Source organism: Chelonia mydas, chromosome 1 (assembly GCF_015237465.2).
Source record: "Chelonia mydas isolate rCheMyd1 chromosome 1, rCheMyd1.pri.v2, whole genome shotgun sequence".
Taxonomy (NCBI): domain Eukaryota; kingdom Metazoa; phylum Chordata; order Testudines; family Cheloniidae; genus Chelonia; species Chelonia mydas.
The window spans coordinates 10,366,897-10,387,576 of record NC_057849.1 but is presented as its reverse complement, the minus strand read 5'-3'; the positions used below and the strand labels follow the sequence as shown (position 1 = coordinate 10,387,576).

Genomic DNA, 20,680 nt, shown 5'->3' with positions numbered 1-20,680 from the left:
AAATTGTCAGGGAGGTTGTGGAATCTCTATCATTAGAGATTTTTAAGAGCAGGTTAGATGAACCCCTATCAAGAATGGTCTAGATAATACTTAGTCTTGCCTTGAGTGCGGGGGACTGGACTAGATGACCTCTCGAGGTCCCTTCCAGTCCTATGATTTTATTATTCTCACACCTGAGCCATTCTTTTTAGGTGACAAATCTGAGGAGCTGTGTCAGTTGAGAAGGTTTTAGAACAAATCAATAAACAGTAATAAATCACAAGGACAGATGAGATTCATCCAAGAGTTCTGAAGGAACTCAAATATGAAATTGCAGAATTAATTGTGGTGTATAATCTATTGCTTAATTCAGCCTCTGTATCAGACGACTGGAGGATAGCTAATGTAACGCCAATTTTTTTTAAAAGGCCTATGGGTAGTCCTGGCAATTACAGGCTTGTAAGCCTAACTTCAGTACCAGGCAAATTGTTTGAACCTAGAGTAAAGAATAGAATTATCAGACACATAGATGAACACAATTTATTGGGGAAGAGTCAACATGTTTTTTGTAAAGGGAAATCATTCCTCACCTGTCTATTAGAATTATTTGAGGGGGTCAACAAACAAAGATGATCTAGTGGATATAGCGTACTTTTGCTTTCAGAAAGCCTTTGACAATGTCCCCACTAAAGACACTTAAGCAAAGTAAGGAATCATGGGATAAGAGGGAAGGTCTTCTCATGGATCGGTAACTGGTTAAAAAATAGGAAATAAAGGGTAGGAATAAACAGTCAGTTTTCACAGTGGAGAGAAGTTAATAACGAGGTCACCCAAGGATCTGTGCAGGGACCAGTGTTGTTCATTCATAAATAAGCTGGGAAAGCGGATAAACAGTGAGGTGGCAAAGTTTGCAGAGAATACAAAACTGCTCAAGATAGTTAAGTCCCAAGCTGACTGTGGAGACTTACAAAGGGATCTCACAAAACTGGGTGACTGGGCAACAAAATGGCATATGAAATTCAATGCTGATAAATGCAAAGTAATAAATACCGGAAAATATAATTCCAACCATACATACAAAATGTTGGGATCTAAATTAGCTGTTACCACTCAAGAAAGAGATCTTGGAATCATCATGGATAGTTCTCTGAAAGCATCTGTTCCATGTGTAGCAGCAGTCAAAAACGCTAATAGAAATTTAGGAACCATTAGGAAAATGATAGATAATAAGTGAGAAAATATCATAATACCTCTTTATAAGTCTGTAGTACACTGTCACCTTGAATACCGCTTGTAGTTCTGGTCACTCCATCTCAGAAAAGATATGTTAGAATTGGAAAAAGTACAATGAATGGCAACGAAAATGATTAAGGGTATGGGACAGCTTCCATATGAGGGAAGATTAGAAAGATTGGGATGGGTTAAAAAGAGACAACTAAGGGGGACTATGATAGAGGTCTATAAAATCATGAATGGTGAGGACAAAATAAATAAGGGAAGTGTTGTTTAACCTTCACAGAACACACGAACCAGGGGTCACCCAATGAAATTAATAGACAGCAGATTTAAAACAAACATAAAGAAGCACTTCTTCATATAACGCACAGTCAACCTGTGAAACTCATTGACAGAGAATGTTGCAAAGGCCAAAAGCATAAATGGGTTAAAAAAAGAATTACATAAGTTCATGGTGGAGAAGTCCATCAGTGGCTATGAGCTCAGGTGGTCAGGGATGCAACCGTATGCTCTGGGTGTGCCAAAACCTCTGACTGCTAGAAATGGACTGAACAATGGGATTGATCACTTCATAAATTGCTTTGTAGTTTGAACTGTGGCCAAGGGGAGCTGCGGAGCTGGCGCTCAGGGCAGGGGCAGCGCGTGGAGCTCCCATGGCTGCCCCTCTGCCAGGAGTTGGAGGGACATGCTGACTGCTTCCTGGGAGCCGCACGGAGCTGGGCAAGGAGCCTGCCAGCCCCACTGCACCACCAACCAGACTTTTAGCGGCCCGGTCAATGGTGCTGACCAGAGCCACCAGGGTCCCTTTCTGACCGGGTTTCTGGCTGAAAACCAGACACCTGGCAACCCTGTTATGCAGCTGCAATAATCTAGTGCGTGGCACTTGATAGACTGTTGTGTGGCTGCGCAGTCGCACAGCTTAGAGGGAACACTGCGTCTGCCATGAGTTTTGTAAGTAAGATAGTTGCTAATGGCTCAGATATCTCCTGTCAGCTACTTGAATATTCTAGGATGTATTTCGTCAGGCCCTGCTGACTTGAAGACATCTAATTTGTCTAAGTAATTTTTTATTTGTTCTTTCCCTATTTTAGCCTCAGATCCCACCTCATTTTCACTGGCATAAACTATGTTAGACATCCAATAGCTACTAACCTTTTTGGTGAAAACTGAAACAAAAAAGTCATTTAGTACTTCTCCATTTCCACATTTTCTGTTATTGTCTTCCCCCCACACCCCATTGAGTAGCAGGTCTATCATGTCCTTGGTCTTCCTCTTGCTTCTAATGTATTCGTTGACGATGAGCCTGTCTAAACTGCCATGTTTCTGAAAATAGTTTCAATGCCCCTTTTTTCTGCACTTCTGTAAACCAGTTCCCCAGTAGTGAAGACAATTTGGGCCAGATCATCACATAATATAGATTGGTATAGCTCAACTGGGACCTGCACCAGTTCACACCAGCTAAGTTCTGGCCCTGTGTATATGAGAATGGGATGTATATTTATCCTGACTGCGTGAGTAATATTTGAATATGGTGTCACATAAATAGCTAATATTTTAACATGGTCACTGCTCCCAGTGAAATACATTTCAGCAGAGATGTTTCCAATTGATTCTGAGGGGCAGACTTTAGTCAGTAAGTGACTCTGGATTGGTGGACATTTATGTTATTAGAAGATGTATTTACAGGTGAGAATAAATTGTCGTGTTATCGTTCTAAACATAGGTTTATATATCACTCTTTTTATTTAGACTGAATGCATTTATAGCTGTATAGAGCAGTGTAATATCAACAGAACATTCTATATCTTTTTTTGTATTTTGTACTGCAGTGGTGGAAGATACCCAGGATATGATGGATATTCATATGGAGACTATCTGTGCACTAATTTTCCCTCAGTAGCTACTGTCAAAGTATGTGAAGTATAGTTCGCAGTACGTACACTTTGAACACTGATAATTTAATTAACATTATGCTAATAATTCATAATTTCATAGATTTTAAGCATAGAAGGATGGTCGAGTTTAACATTCTGTATATAACAGGACATTAAATTTCACCCAGACATCCCTATATTAAGCCCAATAACTTGAGTCAGACCAAAGCATTTCAATCCTCAGAAGACTAAACTATTGTGTACCACAGGCAGACCACAGGAAAGACACAGGTGCCACCAAGGCCCTTGCAATGGCAGAGAAACAACTAGGTGGAAGATGTCTAGATGATCTTAGCAGGTTATTCATGCCCCATGCAGAGGAAGTAAATCAAAAACAAACAAAAAAACCCAAGGTCCCTGCTGATCTGATCTGTGAAAAAGTTCCTTCCCAAACCCAAATCTGGTAATCAGTTAGACCCTGAGCCATGAGAGCAAGACCCACCAGTCAGACATCTGTACCACCTAAAAGCAGTGGTTCAGCCATTCAGTGCCCCATCTCCAGCTGTGGACAATCTCTGATCTTTCAGAGGAAAATGAACTCCCCCTGCTTGGATATATCTGGCCAGTTGTGATTAAAGCATATATTTTATAAAGATATCTAACCTGATTTTAAAGACTCTAAGAAATTATTCAGTTCCAGTGTTCAGTTATCCTTGCTGCTAGGAAATTGCACCTTTTTTCAAGGTTGAATTTGTCTAACTTCAACTTCCAACCATAGGATCTTATTATGGCTTCATCAGCAAGATCGAAAACCCCAACAAGCTATACACAGTCATCAACTCACCTCTCAACCTTCTCTTCAATAAGCTGAATAAGTTGAGCTCCATAAGCTCAACATCATAAGGCTTGTTTTCCAGTGTGTGGATCATATTTATGGCTCTCCTTTGAAATCTCTCCAGTGTTTCCACAAAGTGTGCACACTAGAATTTGACACAGAATCCTAATAGCAGTCATAGAATCATAGAATATCAGGGTTGGTAGGGAACTCAGGAGGTCATCTAGTCCAATCCCCTGCTCAAAGCAGGACCAATCCCCAACTAAATCATCCCAGCCAGGGCTTTGTCAAGCCTTACCTTAAAAACCTCTAAGGAAGGAGATTCCATCACCTCCCTAGGTAACCCATTCCAGTGCTTCACCACCCTCCTAGTAAAAAAGTTTTCCCTAATATCCAACCTAAACCTCCCCCACTGCAACTTGAGACCATTACTTCTTGTTCTGTTATCTGCTACCACGGAGAACAGCCTAGATCCATCCTCTTTGGAACCCCCTTTCAGGTAGTTGAAGGCAGCTATCAAATCCCCCCTCATTCTTCTCTTCTGCAGACTAAATAATCCCAGTTCCCTCAGCCTCTCCTCATAAGTCATGTGCTCCAGCCCCCTGATCATTTTTGTTGCCCTCTGCTGGACGCTTTCCAATTTTTCCACATCCTTCTTGTAGTGTGGGGCCCAAAACTGGACACAGTACTCCAGATGAGGCCTCACCAATGCTGAATAGAGGGGAATGATCACATCCCTCGATCTACTGGCAATGCTCCTACTTATACAGCCCAAAATGCTGTTAGGCTTCTTGGCAACAAGGGCACACGGTTGACTCATATCCAGCTTCTTGTCCACTGTAACCCCTAGGTCCTTTTCTGCAGAACTGCTGCCTAGCTACTCGGTCCCTAGTCTGTAGGAGTGCATGGGATTCTTCTGTCCTAAGTGCAGGACTCTGCACTTTTCCTTGTTGAACCTCATCAGATTTCTTCTGGCCCAATCCTCCAATTTCTCTAGGTCACTCTGTATCCTATCCCTACCCTCCAGCATACCTACCTCTCCCCCCAGCTTAGTGTCATCTGTGAACTTGCTGAGGGTGCAATCCACGCCATCCTCCAGATCATTAATGAAGATATTGAGCAAAACTGGCCTCAGGACCGACCCTTGGGACACTCTGCTTGATACCGGCTGCCAACTAGACAAGGAGTCATTGATCACTACCTGTTGAGCCTGATGATCTAGCCAGCTTTCTATCCACCTTATAGTCCATTCATCCAGCCCATACTTCTTTAACTTGCTGGCAAGAATACTGTGGGAGACCGTGTCAAAAGCTTTGGTAAAGTCAAGGAATAATACGTCCACTGTTTTCCCCTCATCCACACAGCCAGTTCTCTCATCATAGAAGGCAAATAGGTTAGTCAGGCATGACTTGCCCTTGATGAATCCATGCTGACTGTTCCTGATCACTTTCCTCTCCTCGAAGTGCTTCAAAATTGATTCCTTGAGGACCTGCTCCATGATTTTTCCAGGGACTGAGGTGAGGCTGACTGGCCTGTAGTTCCCCGGATCCTCCTTCTTCCCTTTTTTAAAGATGGGCACTACATTAGCCTTTTTCCAGTTGTCCGGGACCTCCCCCGATCGCCATGAGTTTTCAAAGATAATGGCCAATGGCTCTGCAATCACATCCGCCAACTCCTTTAGCACTCTCAGATGCAGTGCATCCGGCCCCATGGACTTGTGCTCATCCAGCTTTTCTAAATAGTCCCGAACCACTTCTTTCTCCACAGAGGGCTGGTCACCTCCTCCCCATACTGTGCTGCCCAGTGCAGTAGTCTGGGAGCTGACCTTGTTCGTGAAGACAGAGGCAAAAAAAGCATTGAGTACATTAGCTTTTTCCACACCTCTGCCACTAGGTTGCCTCCCCCATTCAATAAGGGGCCCACACTTTCCTTGACCACCCTCTTGTTGCTAATATACCTGTAGAAACCCTTCTTGTTACTCTTAACATCCCTTGTTAGTTGCAACTCCTTTGTGATTTGGCCTTCCTGATTTCACTCCTGCATGCCTGAGCAATATTTTTATACTCCTCCCTGGTCATTTGTCCAAGCTTCCACTTCTTGTAAGCTTCTTTTTTGTGTTTAAGATCAGCAAGGATTTCACTGTTAAGCCAAGCTGGTCACCTGCCATATATACTATTCTTTCTACACATCAGGATGGTTTGTTCCTGCAACCTCAATAAGGAATCTTCAAAATACAGCCAGTCTTACCAATGCTATCCACAAAAGCAAGATGACTTTCCTACTTCTTCTTGATATTCCCCTACTTATACATCCAAGGATTGCATTAACTCTTTTTGCCATGACATTGCATTGACAGGTCATGTTGAGGTGATTATCTTCAATGATCCATAAGTCCTTCTCTGAGTCACTCCTTTCCAAGACAGAGTCTCCTATCCAGCATGCATTTTGTTTATTTGGCCCAGATGCAGATTACCCTCACATTGGGCTGCATTAAAATGCATTTTGTTGGACTGTGACTATTTAACCAGATGATTTAGATCTCTGTAATAGTAAACTGTCTCCCTTGTTATTTACTTCCCCACCAATCTGTCACTTGTGAATTTTACCAGCAAAGATTTTATGTCATCATCTAGATCACTGATAAAAATATTGACTAGATGGTTTTCAATTTAATAAATCACCAGAAACAGCATCGATAAGTAGCCCAACTGTCACCCTGGATTTTGGGGAACTGGGAATAGTTTGCTTAAGAGAAAAGTTGGCATAAAATGAGACTAGGCAACCGCAGGAACACTGAACTGATACTAAACGTGGATATATTCAGCTAGGATCGTTGGCAGATGTCTAACCACAAATTTGCTTCAGCAATATGGTAATGAGTGAATATGGATTAATATGCTAGCCTATCAGGTAAAGGCAGTCCAATATTCTTAGGGTGAGGAAGTTGGATATGGACAGAGGAGGGTGGGTGTTAGTAAGAATATTAATGATGATTCCCAGGCCCTAAGTAAGCAAGAACCCACATGAAGTAGGTAGCTAGCCCTCCACCCTTCAATATTTTAGTACTATATCATTTATCTTCAAGCACTGGGGACCTGGACTATCTGACCCATTTGCATGCCAGAGACAGGGCTGGTCCTCTGTCTCTTACCACCAGATCTTCAATAAAGAGGTGTGAGTATATAAGTCTATGAACATAAATTATGCAGTGAATAACCTTTAAAATTTCTTTAATACTCTATTACCTCTATTTGCTTATGTGATTTGGAGCTTTCTTATCTCTATTAATTATAGTAACAAAGGTAATTAAGGTTGTGTTTTGCTCTCTGTGTGAGTGCCTTTGCTATACACCATGGAGTTCCTTACAAGATATTGGACTTATTAGTTTTGACTCTGTCGTGTCTGTTTCTGGGGCAAGAACCTTAGCACACACCTCTCATTACTTGAGTACCAATTGGCATTCATTACAGGATCGGGCTACAGTCTCCATCCCTCAAAACACTTTGAAGGGTCTTCTACTTTGCTAGAAGTTTGCTTTCTATGCTTGGTAAAAGCAAAAGGACCCATTTCCCCAGCTGATACACCCAGAACCCAGTTCTGGGAGTGTTGTACCATCTGATAGCTTTTGCAAGCAGATATCCAGGCGCTGTCCAAAGTGAGTTCAAATCAGACCATATTTTATGCCTTAGTCCCTTGCTCTTCCCCGATTTTACAGTAAGAGGTCAAGAATACCATGTCTTTGTGTCCTGTGCAATTACTTAAAAGTAGTAAAACCTTCACAGGATTGTGGGACATCCTAGAACCAAGTTGTGGAAGCAACAGGTAAAATTTCCTTACCTACCTACACTTTTATCATATATGAAGTAGGTGCCAGTGATCCATTAAGACTGGGTTCTTCGGCCTCCCTTCCAAGCATGGTACCTCCACTGTTCTCCCCCTGCCATCATCCACCCCTTACCTTCTCAAGGATGTTGAACAATTGGAAAGGATTCAGATGAGATATAAGAATGATTCAGTCTGAAAAACCTGTTTTACAGTGAGAGACTTAAGAAGCTCAATCTATTCAGTTTATCAAAGAGAGGAATCTGAAGCTAGATTAATTTGGATGGGGCATAACCCATCCAAATTCCACAAGAGAAGAGGCACTTCTTGATTTAGTCTTAAGTGGAGTGCAGGATCTGTTCAAGAGGTGAATATAGCTGGACTGCTTGGTACTAATGGCCATAATATAATTAAATTTAACATCCCTGTGGAGGGGAAAACACCACAGCAGCCCAACACTGTAGCATTGAATTTCAGAAAGAGGGACTACACAAAAATGAGGACGTTAGTGAAACAGAAATTAAAAGGTACAGTGCCAAAAGTGAAATCCCTGCAAGCTTCATGGAAACATTTTAAAGACACCATAATATAGGCTCAACTTAAATGTATACCCCAAATTAAAAAACATAGCAAGAGAAGGGAAAAAGTGCCACCGTGGCAAAAACAACAAAGTAAAAGAAGCAGTGAGAAGCAAAAAGGTATCCTTTAAAAAGTGGAAGTTAAATCCTAGTGAGGAAAATAGAAAGGAGCATAAACTCTGGTAAATGAAGTGTAACAATACAATTTGGAAGACCAAAAAAGAATTTGAAGAACAACTAGCCAAAGACTCAAAAAGTAATAGCAAAAAAAAATATATAAGTACATCAGAAGCTGGAAGCCTGCTAAATAACACTGGGACCACTGGACAATCAAGATGCTAAAGGAGCACTCAAGGATGATAAGGCCATTGCGGAGAAATGAAATGAATTCTTTGCATCGGTCTTCATGGCTGAGGATGTGAGGGAGATTCCCAAACATAAGCCATTCTTTTTGGTGACAAATCTGAGGAACTGTCCCATCTTGAGGCGTCATTGGAGGAGGTGTTGGAACAAATTGATAAACTAAACAATAATAAGTCACCAGGACCAGATGGTATTCACCCAAGAGTTCTAAAAGAACGCAAATGTGAAATTGTAGGACTACTAACTGTAGTTTGTAACTTATCATTTAAATCAGCTTCTGTACCAAATGACTGGAGGATAGCTAATATGATGCCAGAGGTGATCCAGGCAATTACAGCTCAGTAAGCCTGACTTCAGTACTGGGCAAACTGGTTGAAACTATAGTAAAGAACAAAATTGCCAGACACATAGATGAACATAATTTGCTGGGGAAAAGTCAACATGGTTTTTGTAAAGGGAAATCATGTCTCACCAATCTACTAGAATTCTTGGGGGGGGGGTCAACAAGCATTTGGACAAGGGGGATCCAGTGGATATAGTGTACTTATATTTTCAGAAAACCTTTGACAAGGTCTCTCACCAAGGTTCTTAAGCAAAGTAAGCAGTCATGGGATAAGAGGGAAGGTCCTCTCATGGATTGGTAACTGGTTAAAAGATAGGAAATAAAGGGTAGGAATAAATGGTCAGTTTTCAGAATGGAGAGAGGTTAAATAGTGGTGTTCTCCAGGGCCCTGTACTGGGACCACTCCTGTTCAACATATTCATAAATGATCTGGAGAAAGGGGTAAACAGTGAGGGAGCAAAATTTGCACATCATACAAAACTACTCAAGATAGTTAAGTCCCAAGCAGACTGTGAAGAGCTACAAAAGGATCTCTCCAAACTGAGTGACTGGGCAACAAAATGGCAGATGAAATTCAGTGTAAATGCAAAGCAATGCACATTGGAAAACATAATCCCAACTATACATATATAATGACGGGGTCTAAATGAGCTGTTACCACTCAGGAAAGCGATCTTGGAGTCATTGTGGATAGTTTTCTGAAAACATCCACTCAATATGCAGCGGCAGTCAAAAAAGCGAATAGAATGCTGGACATCATTAGGAAAGGAATAGATAATAAGACAGAAAATATCATATTAACTCTATATAAATCCATGGTATGCCCACATCTGGAATACTGCATGCAGATATGGTCACCCCATCTCAAAAAAAAAGATATATTGGAATTGGAAAAGGTTCAGAAAAGGGCAACAAAAATGATTAGGGGTATGGAACGACTGCCTTCTGAGGAGAGATTACTAAGACTGGGACTTTTCATCTTGGAAAAGAGACAACTAAGGGGAGATATGATTGAGGTCTATAAAATCATGACTGGTGTGGAGAAAACAAATAAGAATGTATTATTACTACTTTTCATAACAAGAACTAGGGGTCACCAAATGAAATGAATAGGCAGCAGGTTTAAAACAAACAAAAGGAAGTATTTTTCCACTCAACGCTTTGTCCGTCTCTGGAACTCCTTGCCAGAGGATGTTGTGAAGGCCAAGACTATAACAAGTTTTAAAAAGAACTACATAAGTTCATGGAGGATAGGTCCATCAATGGCTATTAACCAGGGTGGGCATGGATGGTTTCCCTAGCCTCAGTTTGCCAGAAGCTGGGAATGGGTGACAGGGGATGGATCACTTGATGATTACTTGTTCTCTTCATTCCCTCTGAGGCACCTGGCATTGGCCACTGTCAGAAGACAAGATACTGGGCTAGATGGACCTTTGGTCTGACCCAGTATGGCCATTCTTATGTTCATAAGGCACATCACAGGTAATTAACCATTAGGACAATTTATTGACCATTGTGATGGATTTTCCATCACATGGAGTCTTGAAATCAGGAATTAATTTCCTTCTAAAAGAAATGCTTCAGCACAACCAGAAGTTCTTCCTCAAGTCATGGTTCCTATGTGTATTCCACACATGGGTATGCGTGCATGCCATACGCTTGAGTCTGGAAATTATTCAAAGTAGTGTCCGTTGACCTGCACATGTGTAGTAGTTCTCCCCGTGCTCTCGAACATTTAAAAGACAGTGTAGGTAAATGCCTTTTCAGTTCCTTCTTACCCGCTGCCTGGGCTTAGTCAGAATCATGTCCTCCTTCACTCTGTGTACAAACTGTAAAGTAAAAATATTTGTAAATATCTTAGCTTAAGTAGTTTGTAGTTAGTATTGTTTATAGGTAGTATAGAATAGTTCCTCCCAGCCCCCTGTCGGGGGACGTTCTCCCCGTTCTGGGATTATACACAGAGTCTGGAATTCAAGAGTTGTCTCTCCTCCCTTTGCTCTTTCTCCATCTGTGATGAGCATCTGTGGTGCCTGTACTTTCTGTGTGAGGCACATATTGCTGCAAAGTGATCCTTTCTACCCAGAACTCAAGAAGCCTAGGCGCTTTGACTTAGAAAGTTTCTGATGGAGGAGGTTATGAGGCCCTCCTCTGATCTGGGTCCAGGAGACCACCATATACATCAGCCTCAACCAACCAGCAGTGCCCCTCCGAGCATTTGCCTTGGAGCAGAGCCTCTAACCCTGAAGTCCAATGAGTCTTCCTCGAGGGCTCCCCATGACAGTAGAGGGCACTCCCATGGGTGCAAGGACAGATCTCCACAGAGGACTGTCCATAGGAAATGCGTTCCCTCCCTGAGATAGCCCAGGTCGGGTGAGACATCACATATGGAACCCATGGAACAGGCTCCATCAAAGACCCCCAGATTGGAGGGCAAGGTGCACAGAAAGAGGGATCCACTAGTTTCAATGGTGACTGTGGTACTGAAATAGAAAGACAGATGCTTGCGAGTTCCTTCTATGAGTGAAGGGCCAGACTCATCATCGGTACTGCCTTGTTCATCTAAAAACAGTTTAGCTGAAACAGATAAGCTGGGTCCTTCAGGCGTGTCTGTTGGAATACCATGGGCCATACAGAGACTTACATAACACTGGAGGATATAACACATAACACTGGAGGATATATTTCTCCCACACCCACACTCTTCACTCCTCTCTGGCTCTGCCCTACTGACTGATGTTTTTACTCTGGAAGATGAATCTATGCCGATATCCCAAGAGCGGTTCCATCTCCAACCATGGGGCAAGAGTACCCGGTACTGATGGCACCGCCACTACTGAGGGAACAGTCCTCTGAATCAGCGGAGTCAGAGGAGATATATGCACCAGTATCTCTTCAGAGGTACAGGAGCCTGACCGACAATCAAGAGGATATGTTCACCACTCCTCTGGGTATGACGCCCTCCCCAAGCAACCGCTGGTACTGATTCCCTTGGCAGTCCTCTGCAACCAGTGGATCCCTCCTTCTGGTTTTATTGGTGCCCATGGGATCCATATATCAGGCATCTGGGCCATTCTCAGAGGTAGTACCACTCCTCCCCCTCTCGCTCACTGGTTCCATTGGTGTACGAGGAGAAAGAGCCAGAACTGCTTCCACTGGTACTGATGGTTCCAACAGGAGCTTCTTCATCATCTCTGGAGCATGCTGTCACTTCTTCATCACATTCTCTGCCAGACAACCACCATCAGTACCAGGAGCTGTTACAGCAGATTGCAGATGATCTATAGATCCCATTTAAAGAGGTCCAGAACCTTCAACACCAGCTCCTGGACATCTTGCAACTGCAAGGACTGAGTAAGGTGGCCCTTCCGATTAAAGAGGCTATATTAGAGCTGGACGGCATGGTTTGGCACACACAAACATCTTGTGCGCATACACCAAAAAGGGCCGAGAGGCATTTTGTTCCTGCCAAAGGAGCTGACTTTGTTTTCCCATCCTGCCCCCAAATCAGAGGTACAGGCAGCTACAGAAAGAGTCACAACTCATCCCCCCACATAGGTCTCTTAAAGGGATATCTCCCTATTAGGCACATGGGTTACAATTACATTGGCCTCTGTAATCCCCTCTCTTCAGGAGGGGATGTGGTTTGTGGCTCTTGACACGAAGGACATGTATTTCCATGTGAACATTCAACACTCACACAGGAAGTTCCTGCATTTCATGGTTGGCCAGGAACACAACCAGTTTCAGGTCTTCCCCTTTGGGCTTACTATAACACCCAAGATTTTAATGAAAATTTTCTCTGTGGTAGTAGCCCAGACTACTTGGATGACTGGCTTCTGGTAGGCCAGTCTCATCAGGCAGTCCTGTCAGCTACAGGATCTCTTCTGCAACTTGTTGCTACCTTAAACATTTGCATAAATGAAGAAAAGTCCATTTTATCTCCCACAAGAACAATAAACTTTATAGGAGCATGTTTGGACTCAGTCTTTGATAGAGCATTCCTCCCCACAGACAGATTTTATGCAATGAGGAACCTGATTTCCCATGTCACCGATAGACCATGAATTATGGCGCCAGGTGTCTCCTTCTGTTAGGCCACATGGCTGCATGCACCTACATGACACATTTCACCAGTCTCCACTTGCAGTGTCTGCAAGCTTGGCTCCACTTGATTTACTGACCAAACAGGGACCACAGTTCCAAGGTGACTGTTCCCACCAGAGTTCTCACCTCCCTTACTTGGTGGTTGAACCCAAACAAAGTCATGGTGGGGACTTCTTTCATCCCTCCCACATGCAGGAAATAGTGTCAGACGCCTCCCTTATGAGGTGGGATGCTCACCGGGACTGCCACACCATTCAGGGTGCCTGGATACTGCGAGAGGCAAGGCTACATATAAACGCACTGGAACTGAGGGCCATCCACCTTGCATGCAAGGCTTTCCTTCCCCTCCTACACTCGCTACACGTATAGATATCATTGAACAGTATCACTGCTGTGATGCCTATAAACAAACAAGGAAGAGCAAGATCTCATTCTCTTTGCCTGGAAGATGTCAGACTTTGGAACAGGTGTATGAGAAACCATATCACAATATAGTCCTTGTACCTCCCAGGTGTTCACAACTCCTTGGCAGACAAACTAAGCAGAATCTTCTCTGCAGATCACGAATGAGGGATTCATGACACAGTCCTAACTAAGATATTTACACAATGGAGTACTCCACTATGGGACTGATTTGTGTCCCAGATTAAAGGAAGTGTATTGCTCCAGGGGAGCCATGGGTTGCAACTCCCAGGGTGACCCTCTCCTGCTTTCCTAGACGGATGGCCTCAGATACATGTTTCCTCCCATCCCCCTACTCCCACAAATCATAGGGAAGATCCATTGCGACAAAGCCAACATCATTCTCCTAGCACCTTACTGGCCCAGACAGTTCTGGTTCACAGAACTTCTAGATACGTCCATCCGCCCACCTATCAGGATCGAACCATTTACAGATCTCCTAACCCAAGGAGGAAGGGATCAAGCAACCCAACCCGAGCTCTCTCCACCTCATGATCTGGTGATTGGATGGGCATCCAAAATAGAATGCTCATGCTCCACCCCTGTTCAGGAAATCATTAAGCAAAGTAGAAAGGATTCTACAGGAACCTGCTAACTAACCAAATGGAGGCACTTTTCGGCCTATGGATGTCTCCACCAATGTTTGCTGGATACCATTGGCTTTCCAATTGACCTAAGCTATCTCCTATCCTTGAAGACTTCAGGTCTAGCTCTTACTTTGCTGTGGGTATACCTAGCAGTGATTAGTGCCTTCTTCCCTCCAGTGGAACAACATTCTTTCTTTCTCACCAAATTACTGTACAATTAATGAAGGGCTAGATCAGGCTATTCGCACTGATCATTAAAGCTGTACCGCAATGGGACCTTATCCTTGTCCTGTCAGCACTCACAGGTCTGCCCTTTGAACCTATGGCAACAGAAGGGTACGTGAACGAGGAGCCATCCTCGCAGACACTCCCTATACGGTGTTTCACAGAGAGAAGATTTCTCTTCAGTTACACCCCATATTTCTCCCCATGATTGTTTCTAAATTCCACATCAGTCAAACAATACAATTTCCTGTATTTTTCCTGAAACCCCATGCTTCTGAAGACAAGAGACTTCACTCCCTTAATGTCAGGTGTGGCCTGGCATTCTACATGCAAAGAAACAAACCCATTAGAAAATCTCAGCTTTTTTTATTGCCATAGCTGAAAGATCGCATGGGCAAGATATATTCTCCCAGAGGATTTCTAAGTGGGTTTCAGGATGCATATTGGAGTGCTACAAAATATCTAGAATTCCTCCTTCCCTGGGGATATGACACCTCACTCCATGTGAGCATAAGCAGCCTCGACAGCATCCCTATCTGATGTCCTGCTTTAGGACATTTGCAGGGCAGTGACTTGGAGTTCTGTCCACATGTTTGTGACACATTACACTGTAATGGATTGACTGTGGATGAAGCGGTAGGAATGGCATTTTTGTGTCATCTTCCTTGCACTCTCTTCCAGTCTGAACACTGCTTACCAGTCACCCACATGGAGAATACACTATCATTTGAAAAAGAAGTGGTGAAAGTTACTTGCTGTAACTGGAGGTTATTCAAGATGTATTGTCACTATCTGTATTCCACAACCCGCCCTCCACCCCATCTGCTTCAGATCCTGTTGGATTTGCTGTAAGAAGAGGAATTGGAGAGGCATTGACTCATGCTGCCTCTCATACCATCAGTTAGTAGCATGAGGAAAACTCCTGCCTATATGCCAGTCAATGGACACTGTTTTGAAGAATTTCCGGACTCGCGTGCATGGTGTGCATGCATACCCATGGGTGGACTACAGATAGGAACCACACATCTCTAAGGACATCCAGTTACAGTAAGTAATCCCACTTATAGGCTTGATGTAGAGGAATTATGGGATGAAATTTTATGGCCTGGAGACCTTGGCGGAGCTAGGCATATCACTCGTAAGTAGTTCATTTTTTCCCCCTGTTAAAAGGATCCCAGAGAATAGTGTGAAGAAATTATTCCTTCACTCTGAAAGTTCTCTTTTCGAATTCTGCAATGTTCTAGAATTATCTGTTTGCAAATGAAATTATCCAGTGTGTCCGTGCAATAACTAAAAATGTGGCTTTTTATGTTCATATGTAATTCATAACTCCCTCTTGTCTTTGTGTTTTGTCTAACTGTGTACAGGCGAGATCTAGCTCAGTGCTCTATGATGCAATCAGTGTTGCACATGAGATGGGCCATTCTCTTGGCTTCCCTCATGATAATTCTAAGAGAAATACAGCTAGAGGCTGTGTTTGCAAATGCCCTGGAGGAGGAAAATGCGTCATGTGGTCATTTGCCTCGTGAGTAATATTTGTTTTTAAACTTTTAAATACAACAGTTATGGCTTTTGATAAGGTCATCTTGGAGAATAGTTCCTTTTTTCTATAGACTGGTTGTCTCCGATGCACGTGGGACAGGATAGTCCTTCCTCTACATAACATATCATGTAGGGGGACAGAATAGCAGTTGAAAATGTTCTCATCTTCAGTCACTGACTCCTCTTCCCTTCCTTTCCATGTGGCCAGTTGGCTCCAGCCTTTGATGAATTAGTTAAATTCAGAAGTCTTCTCTGTCTCAAACAAGTAATATTTTTCCTTTGGTTTTTATTTGTCCTTTTGGGGGCAGGGAGTTGTTTTGGGATTTTTTGGCTGCTTATTCCACATTTGACCTCATTTCCGTTGCATTGCAGTTTTGGAGTTCAGTATGAAACCCAAGAATGGGAAATGATTATGGGCCTCCTGCTCCTTGTGCTAGCCCACTTTGCAGTGACCTTCCCCAGGAGGTGAATGCACCTTGTGGCACTGGTTCTCCTTCAAGCGATTTCACTATAGGTGTATGTGCACCCAGTACACTTGAGTCAGATTTTTGCTAGCAGTACTGTTGGGCGCACGCATGTGCCCTGCATGTCCTTGTGCTTGCAGCTCAGGGCATAAAGGGCGAGATCACCTCAAGTCCCTCTTAGTTCTTTCTCACTGCCTGTGATGCAAGTTGGAGCTCCCTGTGTTGCTTCACCTAGCTTTATCATCTCTTGTTAGTGGTAAATAGTTCTTTTGTTTCTCTGTAGTCCTTTCTGCTAATAACTACGCAGACTCTCCAGGATTTAAACACTGTATGTACTGTCATTACTTTTATAAAAGATATTACCTCACACGTTGTCTACGTACTGTCAGGATGCGATGCCCTTGACTGGTATTCCTGTTGTCTTTTTTTGTTTGAACAAAGGACATTTAAAAGACAAATGCAGCATCCTTCTCTTCTGGCTCTCAAGGCCTTGTAGTTAAGGCCTTGGTACATTGATGGCTATGCCATGTTCTGTATTGTTTGGAGATTCAGCTGGATGTGGCTATTAATGACTAAAACAACACAGTTTTACCCCTCCCCTTCATAATTCAGGGCTAAGTTCTTTGTCAGGAGCTTTCCCTTCAAAGAGTAAAATGTGTATAAGTTCCTCTTTGAATGTCCTCTGCATATTCCCATTCATGGGATGCTCTGACTAGTGCACTCTGAATGGTTGAAGCCTAGGTAGCAGTGCCCATTGGAGCGCTCGCACGCCTCCCTCATCCATCCCCTTAGCAAACATCAGATGTTCCATGGTGAGGGTATAAAAGGGGTATGCACTTCAGCTGCTTCATGTTCTTCCAGCCATGACCAGCAGATGGATTAGGAATCCATCCAGGATTCTTCCAGATCGATATATGTAGTGCCTAGTTAGATGGTAGTTGTAGTTAGTTAGACATGTATTAGTATAGTTGTTTAGTTTGAATTTTTATAAGTATAAGTTTCTTTGGTGCTTTGATAGCAGAACCAAAGACCAAGAAATCAGGTTTTAAAAGATGCATGTCATGTCCGTTAGTATTCCCAGCATCTAGATGCCTGGCATTCTTGGGCCAGGGTCACTCAGCATCAAAGTACTCAATACACTTAATATTTACCATATGAACAAAGAAAAAATGGCAGAAAAGACTACAGGGAATCTTGCCTTAAGAAGCGTTAGCAGTGAAGCCTCCTAGAACTGAGGGTTCCCACGCTTTTGGTTAAGCCTCCTAGACCAGCATCTGGGATAAAGGAGGCACCAAGGGATCCCAGAGCCAGGGAAAGGCTCTGAAGGCTGACTCAGCATTCAGTGGCATCAGTCTCTGTTTCTAGTACCAATTCACAAGAGAACGATCCGTCTATTATGGTGCCAGCATCACAACCTTGTCCTGAATGTTGGCTCATTTCTACTGGCCTGGCATCTACCAGGAAGTCAGAGAGTACTGTGCCTCCTGTCCTGTGTGCCCAAAGGCCCATTTGATCACACTCTCCCAATCAAAACTCCCTTCACATGAATTGGGATGGATACGGTAGGACCTTGGGGAAAAAGTGCAGTGGGATGTCCATACATCCCGCTCATAGTCAATCCAGCAAAATGCAAATTGGTGAATTACCTTGGTTATACTGTGAGAGGAGACCAACTTAGGCCACTAGTCAGCAACGTACAGACATTGCTGGTATGTCCTGTTCTGCAGACTAAGAGGCAGGTGTGGCACTTCATTGGACTAATTGGCTACTTACTATAGGCTGTTTATTCCCAGTTTCACTGCCATCCCATCCCTTTGGTAGACCTGATACAAGATGGGAGTTCAAAGAAGGTCCATAGAGATGAACATTGTGAGAAAGACTTTCGCGCTTTGAAAGACAGGCTGTGCTAGGAGCCTGTCCTCTTCAGTCCAGATTTTTCAAGAATTTCGTTTGTGTTTCTTTCCTGCATCAATGTGGACTTCTTTTCATGGGAAGTGAAGGAGTCAGGCTCAGTCATTGGGGTCCTGAGGATCACGTTAAATGGGAGAGTATGTGGGCAGATCCCCACCCCAGTCAGAAAGGAGTTAAAGGGCTCCTCTGGGCACAATCAGCCTCAGCCTGGCGCACCTGTGAGACTTATAATCATTGAGGTGTTATTCTCACTGAGATCCAATCTTGTGAGGAAAAAATGCCAGGGTCACTTCAGTCTTCCAAAAGCACATCTAATTCATTCTGCACCTGCTGAGTTGTTAGTTGAATCTTTCCTTGATGCTGTTGAGGTGGCCGGTGTATAGCTTCATGAGACAGGGGAGCAAAGGATAGGGTCACTGATGCACAGAATTTAAGGTCAGAAGGAACCATTATGATCATCTAGTCTGATCTGCACATTTCAGGCCACAGAACCTCATCCACCCATTCCTGTAACAGACCCATAACCTCTGGCTGTGTTACTGAGGTCCTCAAATATTTATTTAAAGACTTCATATTTACACTAGTTTAAACCTGCAAGTGACCTGTGGCCAATGCTGCAGAGGAAGGCGAAAAACTCTCAGGCTTTCTGCCAATCTGACCCAGGGGGAAAATTCCTTCCTGAGCCCATATATGGTGATCAGTTACACTCTGAGCATGTGGGCAAGACATACCATCCAGACCCTTGGGAAAGAATTCTCTGTAGTAACTCTGAGCCTCCCCATCTAGTGCCCCATCACTAGCCATTGGAGATATATCGCAGATCGGCTACATGCCATTGTTGGCAGTCTCATCATCCCATCCCCTCCATAAACTAATCAAGCCTCACTCTTGAAGCCAGTTAGGGTTTTTGCCCCCACTGCTCCCTTTGGAAGACTGTTCCAGAACTTCATTCCGCTGATTAGAAACCTTCACCTAATTTCAAGCCTACACTTGTTGATGGCCAATATATATCCATTTGTTCTTGTATCCACATTGGTGCTTAACTTAAATAACTCCTCTTCCTCCCTGGTATTTATCCCTCTGATGTATTTATAGAGAGAAATCATATCTCCCCTCAGCCTTCTTTAGGCTAAACAAGCCAAGCTCTTTGATAGGTAGGTTTTCCATTCCTCAGATCATCCTAATAGCCCTTCTCTGCACCTGTTCTAGTCTGAATTAATCTTTCTTAAACATGGGAGACCAGAATTGCACACATTATTCCAGATGAGGTCTCACCAGTGCCTTGTATAAATGTACTAACTTTCCTGTCTCTACTGGAAATACCTTGGATCCTTACACTGCATTAGCCTTTTTCATGGTGGCATCACATTGGCAGCTCAGCTCATAGTCATTCTTTGATAGACCTGGGTGTATTGGTTTTTCTCCTTCCAAGTCTCCTCCACATTCAGATCCTTGAGTTCTTTGATGCAGTCCACTTCCCTAACTAATTCCATTATTTTTTTAAAGTTGAAATCTTTTGGAATCTAGGACCCTAGTTGCAGATCTATTTTTGTTATCTTTCCAATAGCACCGGTATAAAATGCCCAGCCAACCTTGCGCCCCCTCAGTTCCTTCTTAGTGCCCGTGATGGTCATTGGAACAGCTATTCTTGCCTTTGAAAACTCCCTCAGTGGACTTTTTTTCTTCTTCTTTCTGTACATAGTTAGTTGTAGTCAGTTTTAGATAATTTTAGTGAAGTTTCGTAACTTTGTGTTTTAGCAGAATTTTGTTGGTTCCCTGGTGCCAAGGCAGCGCCTTAAGCCCTGCACCTCCTGCAACAAGATTATGCCCCTGAGAGACCCACACTCATGTTGCCTGAAGTGCCTGGGTGAAGCTCACGTTGGGGACCATTACTAGGTCTACAGGGACTTAAAACCTTGCACAAAAAAGGGCCAGAAGGCCAGACTAAAGTTTTCGCTCATGAAGACAGCACTGAGACCTCCATCTGAGCCAGGCCAGTCAGACTCAGCACCGAGTGCCTTAGTTTCAGTTAAGAGTGCTCCCCCTACCGTACTAGAGTCCCGGCAATGATCACCATCCGCAGTGCCTAGGAAAAGGCACAAGAAACAGATGGCGAAGAGGGGGCAATCGCCAATACCAAAGACGGACAGGCATTGGGATCAGAATAGAGTGCAATCCAAACAGTACCGACCACACCGGAGTCGTTTGCCACTGCCAGAGACTGTGTCTTGCTGTTGGTATCAGTGTCAATGGTGGTACAAGAGCCAGCATTATCGGTGCTGGCAAAGAGGAGGGAACCTGCTGGATCCTGTCATCGTTCAGTCCTGTACCCTTCAGTACTGTAAAAGGGAAACA

The 20,680-nt window shown here is 43.5% G+C and overlaps 1 protein-coding gene across 1 annotated transcript in view; it reads left to right on the top strand.

Annotated features, from left to right (window-relative positions):
- The window catches only part of LOC114021340 (disintegrin and metalloproteinase domain-containing protein 9), a 105,775-nt gene that overhangs the window by 34,111 nt on the left and 50,984 nt on the right, over nt 1-20,680 (top strand). The window contains exons 10-11 of the mRNA XM_043525839.1: nt 3,045-3,126; nt 15,776-15,933. Coding sequence (XP_043381774.1) covers nt 3,045-3,126; nt 15,776-15,933 — 240 coding nt within the window. The remainder of the gene's footprint in view (nt 1-3,044; nt 3,127-15,775; nt 15,934-20,680) is intronic.